The sequence below is a fragment of the Octodon degus genome, unplaced genomic scaffold (assembly GCF_000260255.1).
Source record: "Octodon degus isolate 3935 unplaced genomic scaffold, OctDeg1.0 scaffold00118, whole genome shotgun sequence".
Lineage (NCBI taxonomy): Eukaryota > Metazoa > Chordata > Mammalia > Rodentia > Octodontidae > Octodon > Octodon degus.
The window spans coordinates 255,585-264,122 of record NW_004524694.1 but is presented as its reverse complement, the minus strand read 5'-3'; the positions used below and the strand labels follow the sequence as shown (position 1 = coordinate 264,122).

General features: G+C 43.9%; 1 protein-coding gene across 4 annotated transcripts in view; it reads right to left on the bottom strand.

Annotated features, from left to right (window-relative positions):
• Positions 1-3,641: 3,641 nt before the first annotated feature.
• Mtdh (metadherin) overlaps positions 3,642-8,538 on the bottom strand; it is a 77,198-nt gene continuing 72,301 nt past the window's right edge. For all 4 annotated transcript variants that reach the window (XM_023699934.1, XM_023699936.1, XM_023699935.1 and 1 more), the window contains 2 exons: positions 6,768-6,924; positions 3,642-5,339 (listed from right to left, as the gene is read on the bottom strand). In XM_023699934.1, the coding sequence (XP_023555702.1) occupies positions 5,269-5,339; positions 6,768-6,924 (228 nt within the window). In that variant the 3' untranslated portion in view covers positions 3,642-5,268. The remainder of the gene's footprint in view (positions 5,340-6,767; positions 6,925-8,538) is intronic.

The following is an 8,538-nucleotide window of genomic DNA, read 5'->3' as shown; positions in this document are numbered from 1 at the left end:
CCCCAAGTAAGTTTCCCATTTATCAGCAGCACATTCATTGGAGCTCCGCAGTGCCCCCCTCTTGTCCCAGCGCCTCCCCACCTCCCAGAGAGCTGCAGGCAACTCAGTAGCCACAGGTTCAGTCCTGGTCTCTGCCTGGTAAGAGCCCTGACCCTCTGGGCCTCCTTTGCATTTTCAATTATTATCTCTGTCTTTTCTACGTTGCTGTAGTCCTCTCCTCCAGGTGATTGTACGATTGACCAATCCATTGTAAACCTTACTGATTTTTGTGCATGTCTGCCTGCAGTCCATGAAAACTGTAGTACTGCAAATATTAGTTGGCAAATACCTCACAATGTCGTGATGCATGTCAAGTCCATTGAGAAGTCACTGTCCTGTTAAGTGTTCAAGACAACAGTATCATCTTACACAGTAGGGTGCTAATTCCATGCAGTGTGCAATGGATTACAGGGTGTTTCCCTCAGCTTCTGTCCCTAGAATCTAACACAGTCAGTAAATGGTGGAAATTTCTTTCAGAATCCAACACAGATGGGGCTGGTGAGATGGCTCAGTGGTCTAAGGCACCTACTTAGAACAAGCTAAGCTAAGCAAAGCACAGGGACTGCGGTTCAATCCCCAGCACCACATGCCAGCCAGTCCTGCCCCCTGGTGGACTGAGCTGGCCACACACACACACACAAAATAAATAAATAAATAATTTAAAAAAAAGAAAAAAGAAAAAAAGAATCCAACACAGAAATTGGGGGACAGCCCATTTGGGATCCCTCCAGTTTCTCAGGAGCTATTTCTATTCCCCATTTCTATTCGCCAATGAATTTTCCCACTCTTAGAAAAAGGGGGGGGGGGCTGGGGAGATGGCTCAGTAGAATAAGTGCTTCCCTGACAAGCACAAGGGGCTGAGTTCAATCCCTATTTACACACACACACACACACACACACACACACACACACACACACACGAGCTTGGCATGTGGAGGAGCATAGCTGTAATCCAAACATCCAGGAGGCTCAGGCAGGAGGACTGTTTCGACCAGCCTGGGCTACAAAGTGAGCCAAGACCAGCCTGAACTGATAGTGAGACCCTGTTTCAAAAAAAAAAAAGGAACTGGGGAATTAGCTGTTTATGAATAGCATTCAAAATTTCTGCTCAGCTGCAAAGATGCTTGGGAGGGGCAGGCACAGTGGTGTTTGCCTGTAATCCCAGTATGAGGCAGGAGGATCATAAATTCAAGCCCATCACAACTGAGTGAAACCCTGTGGTGTGGTTTGTGTCTAGGTATCCCCCTAAAGCCTCATGCAGTCTTGGGCAGCTTCTGGAGTTTGTGATTACCGTGGGTGCTGCGTCTGCCCTGGGGCAAGTAGTTCACATTACAGCGTAAGGAGGGCAGAGGCTAGCTAGCTGCCTGAGCTGCTGCCCCTCCTGTGCCCCTCCCCCCCCGCGCGCCAAAAGGCTGCCCTTTGCCTTGGAGCCAGTGGAGTATGGACTGAAACCTCCACTGATGGTGAGCTAAATAAACCTTTCCTTCCTTCATTTTGAGGGGCCAGGGAGGTGGCTCAGTGGAATAAGCACTTCCCTGGCAAGCGCAAGGGCCTGAGTTCAATCCCTGGTTAAAATCCTTCATTTTGGGTGTCGGGTATTTGTCCCAGCAACGAGGTTAAGAGTAACTGAGACACCCCATCTCTGAAAACTAAAATGGTCTTAGAGCACAGGCCCTGGGTTCCATCACCAGCACTGCAAAATCAAGACAAACCACAACTCTCCAAGCTGCTAGGCTCAGCAGGAGACTGGCGAGGCCGCTCGCTCGCAGCCCACTGGGCCAACTACAACAGGCCAGGAAGGCCGCTAGCACACAGCCTCTTCTCTGGCTAGTAGTCTCAGGGGTGGTGACTTTTCTTAAGAGGGCAGGCAGGATCTGCCTTGTCACTGCACAGATGGGACACAGCTGTCCTCAGGCCTGACAGGAGAAGGATAAGGGAGGGGTGGGGACTCTTATCCTGCAGGGTGCCATGTGGCCCTGGACCATTCCCCATGACGAGCAAGTTTCTAGGCTGTCTCAACTATACATAAACCAACCCATGTGTCAAGCCAGGGTCCCACCCCAGACCAGAAGGTCAACACCAGCAATCCGATGCACCCTGCAGCAGTGACACTTGCTTTGGTTTTTTTTTTTTTTTTGCAGAACCGGGGATTGAACTCAGGCCCTTGCACTTGTCGGGGAAGCGCTTATTCCACTGAGCCATCTCCCCGGCCCCAGCAGTGACACTTGCTGTCCACATGGTCTGGGATAAAAAGTACCTTCCATGGTAAGGCTTCCCACACAGGGCCATTTTAAGAGGGGCTCAACACCACATGCTGACTCTCACGGGAAAGCGAGAATCTATGCTGTCTTGGGGGCAGAGTGGAATCAAGGACAAAGCGTAGCCTTCTTTTAACTAGGACAGGATGTACAACGACCAAGTCCCTTCCCATAAGAATTGTTAATGAGCAATTTAAACAAAACGAGGATGGCTTCTTTTATTTACAATACTTAATGCATCTTATACATTTTCATTCCCTAAGCCTTTTGGAAAGTAATTCCAGTTTGTGCAATGAGTTTACAGAAAATCTTAAGATATCAACTAGACACCTTAAGCTTTAAACTCTGAGATATTCACACTATATTAATAATGGACTGTTTTCAATCAAGAAAAACTCAACTCTGTAGTTAAACATTGCCCCCTGGTACCTTTACCCCTACCACGAGGTGGACTGGCCTGTGAAATAACACTGTTAGACTTGGATAAGCTCTCCTGCCCAGCCCTGCCCAGCAAGGTGCAAAGCAAACGGTAAACCACACTGATCACGTTTTGTCTCAGTGCTTTCTTCTTGGACTCTCTCCACTGTGGCTGGGCTCACTTAGGCACAGGAAGGCAGGATTCCAGTCCAGAAAATCTGAGGCCACGGCTCCCTAGTGCAGCAGGCGGCCTTGCCATTAGGCCTGGCAGTTTCCCAGGAGGTGCTGGCAGCGCTGGAGCCTCGGACCCGGCCACGTGTGGACAGCAGCTCCTGTTCCTCTCCTCCTTCAGTCACTACCTAGAGTTTGGTGTCTTCTGAGGCAGCAACAGAAACCAGTCCCTCTGTTCAGACACTAAAAAGTGCATATGTCACAAAAACATCTGTTACGGAACAGGCGAAGAGCAAGAACAGGGAAAGGAGGGGCGGACCTTTATTCACTCACACCACTACCACCTTGTAAAACGCCAAGTCTGTGTCTGAGTGCCCGAGCCAGAGGGGAGAGACGCGCTCTCCACACTGGACCCACCTGGCTCCCGAGGGCGGCTGGCTGGGGGGCGCTGCACTGTAAAGATAAAGTCCGGCACACAACAGTAACCAGAATTCTAAGATTAAGAAGTGGCGAGGTAGAGTTGAGCGAGTTCAATTAAAATTTCTGAGCAGACACTTTTGGCACACACTAAAATTACAGGCTCCTTATCAGATTCTCTCTGTGCTGACAAACCTTTACAAAGTGCTGACAATGTAGGAATCCTCAGATCTGTTTAGGAAACACATAAAACTAACAAAATAAAGTCATTTGACAAAATTCATTCCTGGCACTTAGCTATTACCTACCCCCAGATCGAAGTAAATAAAAACAATGCTATCCATTTGCTGAATTTATTTTAACAAACTGATTTAGAAATACCATAGAATTAAACAAAACTTGCGACATGTAAACATACCGCCATGTTCCTGAAACAGATGTTAACACCTGATACAAGTTAATAACCACTGTTAGGAAAGCTGTCCACGAATAAGGCCGGTCTTCATTCAGCAAAACTAAAGCCATTTTGCTTCTCCAGCTTTCCCAGTCTGTAATACTATCAAACCACAGTCAAATATAATACAGACAACATTGGATGGGTAGGTCAGTACCATTGGTTACAGCTGTTAAACGGTTTCATTCTTGGCGCCACATAAAATCAAGCCAGTCACGTCGAATAAATCATGGCTTTTTTCTTTATCACAACTCACTAAGTGATGTTTGTTAATTATGGTCCTTGTCAAACACGTTTGGTAAAGGCTATTTACAGTGTACATGGCCAAGCATGCACTATTTATAGTTACAAAGATACCTGCCAGTTTATTACAATAGAATTACACAGTGCCTGAAAATGGTGAACCATCTCCCACATCATTTAAATCAATACAGTTTCAAGCAGAAAATGTTCCTTATTTGACCACAATTGCAATAATTACATGAAAATTCTTATAAAAACATGAATCCTCTTCAGGAAATTGATGCATATACTACACACTACAGGTTAAGGCAGTAACAAAATGTGTTCCTGATAACTGGAGGTCTTGACAATGTCAATTAAAGCTGTCTCACTCTCATTTCATTCCCCGTCATATACTCAAGAGTTGTGAATGATTTCATTTCTAAAGTCAAAAAATTGTTAGCAACTGAGTTGACACAGGAAAATGTACTTGATAGGGAAAAGAAAAAGTTGGATTTAGCCTGAAAGTTTTCAAATCATAAACAAGAACATTATTTGTTAGTTTGAACCTTAAATTATAAAACAAATACATATAGTTTACCCTTCTTAATTTAAAATATACTGTACTTTGAACAATTCAAGTAATGTAAGACTATCAAAAATAACTTCATAAGCCATACAAGGGTCAATTGCATTTTCCATTAAGAACTTTTTAAAAACCGTAAACTAAACCATGACAGTTTAGTTATATAAATGATAAATGACTTTTTATTTGCACTTGTGATTCCTTTAATATAAACTGTTATCAACGAATATGTAAAGATATGGCAGATTATGCATTTGATCAAAGCACTTTGATTTAAGCATAAACAGATTTCAATGGTGAAGTTCGTGCATAAGATCCAAGGAGTCACCTCTGACGCCCGCTGCCCCTCTCTGGCTGGAGCCTGTCACCCCTTGCCGCAGAGGTGGCGGCACAAGCTGCTGTAAACAGGGAGGGCACTGCTGCAAAGCCAGGATCAAGTTCTTCAGGGAACAGCATCCTCCTTTAGTTGGAGTCTTTCTCAAATGTCTTCCAGCACTGGAGTATTTTTTGCTGGCCTCTTAATTCCATAAACTAACTTTCCTTTGATTCATTTTTTATGGTGGTTGTGTTCACAGTTTTGCTTTAAAAATTGGTTTAAATTTATGTAAAACTCTGTACATGTTCACAAATTATTGCATAAACAGCATAATCTTCAAGACAGTGTTTGCAAACACATGTCCAACTCAGGGAAAAAAAAAACAAACTCACGTTTCCCGTCTGGCTTTTTTCTTCTTTTTTATTTGTTTGGGAGATTCCCAGTTAGTTTCAGACTTGGCTAAAATAAAAAAAAAAGGGGGAATGGAGAGAGATGAAAGTCTGGAAGAATAAGTATTGTTGTATCTCAATAATACAAAAATAGCAATTACGAAAAAAAATGCCTCGAGTCTTATTTTACATTTTTAAAGTTCTAGTTATGTATTCTTTTTTTTTTTTTAATGTATTCTTAAGTTAGCCTATATCTTCTTGCTTTTAAAAAATTTTTATTAATTTTTGTACTTTAGGGAAGTGTCTACAGGGTGTTCAGGGTCTCACTACTAGATCGGGCTTAAGTGATCTGCCTGTTTACAGCCTCTGAAGAGCTGGGATTACAGGCATGCACGTGCTACCACGCCCAATCTCAACTGCTGGCTCAGCATACCCTGGGGGCAGGGCCAGCAGCAGGGGGGGCATTCAAACCTGCTTGCAGGTGCTTTAATCCACTGAGCTATTTGGCCCTCCCTCTCTGCTTTTAATACCAGCAATACTAGATCTGCTTCTGCTCATTCTCAACCACTTTGTTGTGGGAGACAGGGTCTCATTACATAGAGTTCAGCAGGCCTTGAATGCTATGTAGCCTAGGCTGGTCTCAAACTTGAGTGCTGGGATTATAGGCATGGGCTGTCATGCCCAATGTTAACCAGCTTCAATCAGAGAAAGCAGAATTGTCTTTCTTTCTTTTTTTTTTTTTTGGCAGAACCGGGGTCGAACTCAGGTCCTTGAGCTTGCCAGGGAAGCGCTTATTCCACTGAGCCATCTCCCTGGCCCCCCAGCATTGTCTTTCTGAAGTGGGGTCCTACGGTGCCCAGGTTGGTCTCCAACTGCTAGCCCTCACAGTCCTCTCAGCTTGCGGAGCAGTATGGAGCCCAGCTGGAAGGCACCATTAGATATGGCTGAGTGTGATACAACAGGACCTGGCGTGAAATGGACACTGAAGTCAGCCGGAGGTAGGGAGGAAGAGGAAAAGGTACACAACAACTCAGATCTCTCAAAACCATGCACAGAGAAAGGAGAGGGATCAAGTCAGGCAGATGAGTACCAAGCTGTCATATTTTTCGTTTTCAATAATGGGGACTGAATCCTATGTCTTCACATTGAGCTACATCTGTAGTCCTGTTTTACTTTTTATCTTAAGCCTGGGACTAAGTCACTAAGCTGCCCAGGGTAGGCTCAAATTTGTGATCCCCCTGCCTCAGCCTCCTAGAGTGTGGGATTACAGGTGTGCACCACTGCACCCAGCTCTTAGTCTTCTTTGTCCCTGGCCACTCAGTCTCTCCTTGAGTCATTTCAGGGGCCTGACCCTCACACGGAAGCCCACAAGGTTCCAAGGCAGCTATCACTTGCACAGGGAAGAGCTGACTGCTCACTGATTCACAAAGCTTCACAAACCACAGGAACATGTACAGGTACAGAAGGACACCAAAGAACAGAAAGGAGGGCTGCTTACTCTGTGAAGGAGGCACACTATTTTGCTTGGTATTAGACTTGGATTTATCTGTCTCCTGCAGCAGTGGTGGCACTTGGGAAGAGCTCTTGTCGGAATCACTTTTTGTTGGGGGAACAGATGGCTCGGTGGGAACAGCAGGTGGAAGAGTCTTCATAGGCTATTTTGGAATAAAATTATCTCAGAATTTTTATAAAAAATTCCAAATAATGCCATCATAGTAATATCAAGGTCATTTAATAGTGAGTAAACATAGTTTCCAATTTACCAGCAGAAATAATGTAACTCATGTCTGCCCTCTAGTGACCAAAGAAACCTGCTGAGACTATTTTTTGAATATAGGCTAAGAATGGAAGGTGTGAAATTATAAAATAACAAAGTGAATAAATTGTTTCATTACCTTTTATTTATTTATTTTTGTGGAACTGAGGATTGAACTTAGGCCCTTGTGACTGAGCTATCTCCCCAGCCCCTATTATAAGTGATTTTTTTTTTTTTTTTTTTCCAGTACGGAGAATTGAACTCAGGACCCTGTGCTTGCCAGGCAAGCGTTTATTCTACTGAGCCATCTCCCCAGCCCAATTTTCTTTTTTTAAAGCTAACATCTGGTGGGCCTTGAGGGTGTGAGGGAGGGCAGCTGCTGCACTGGGATTGCTCTGTGTGGGTCCGGCTCTTAATCAGAAGCACAGGCAATCCTGCTTTACAAGGCTTCATGGCTTCACAAAAGCACAGATCAAACTGGATGTAAGAGAAGTTGTGTGAGCCCGCGGGCTTGCATGGGAGATGTCTGAGCCCCATTTACACTGTTGAGTTCTTCATCTTTCTTAATGTTCTCTATTAATTTTACATTCAAAAGCATTATTAAATATTTTAAATCTTTTCCCTCCATTTCCTCACTGACATTAAGCCACATAAAATTCTCCAACATTCTTCTCAAGATGATGTCTGACAATGACTTCAACACATCTTATTTACCATGAAACCTATAAATACACAAAGACTGCATCCTTTCACAGCAGAGTTCACTTAGGGGATCTGAAGCATCATATCCAAATAGGACACATGACTGGAATTGTGTTAGTACAAGCCTTACAAACTTATTCAGCAGTAACTTGGTTTGTCAAAGCTGTTTTCCGAAATATGAAAGCCACAAAGTGTGGGTATATTTCATCTGTCTTATTCTTTACCACATTCCAGCACCTCAAATAGATTGTGACAGACACATAGTCAGTTCTCAATACCTTTGAGTGAATAAATTAACTTGGTGGCTTCAATTGAATTCAACTGTCACTTGCCTAGACTTCTCTCACACACCAAACTTTTCATCCAGCAGTCTTGTCCTTTTTTATCTTGAGACAGGGTCTCACTGTATAGCTCCCGGTCCTTCTGCCTCAGCTGCCTGAGTGTGGAGTGGCAGGTACACATCAGAGCACCCACTTAATGTTCTCTTCTGCTACACCACTATTGTCCATAGAAGATGCATTGTTCAAAAATTTGCTACCGGGGCCGGGGAGACAGCTCAGTGGAATAAGCGCTTCTCTGGCATGTGCAAGGGCCTGAATTCAATCCCCGGTTCCGCAAAAAAACAAAAACAAAACAAAAAAAACACCCAAAAAACCAAAAAACAAAACAAAACAAAAAAACAACAACAACAAAAATTTGCTACCAAGTGTTACATTTTGTGAGATGAACCAGTTATATGAACAGCTGCTTGAAAGTGGGTAGACAGGCCCTGGGTTCAATCCCTATATATACTATTTTTTTTTTTTTTTTT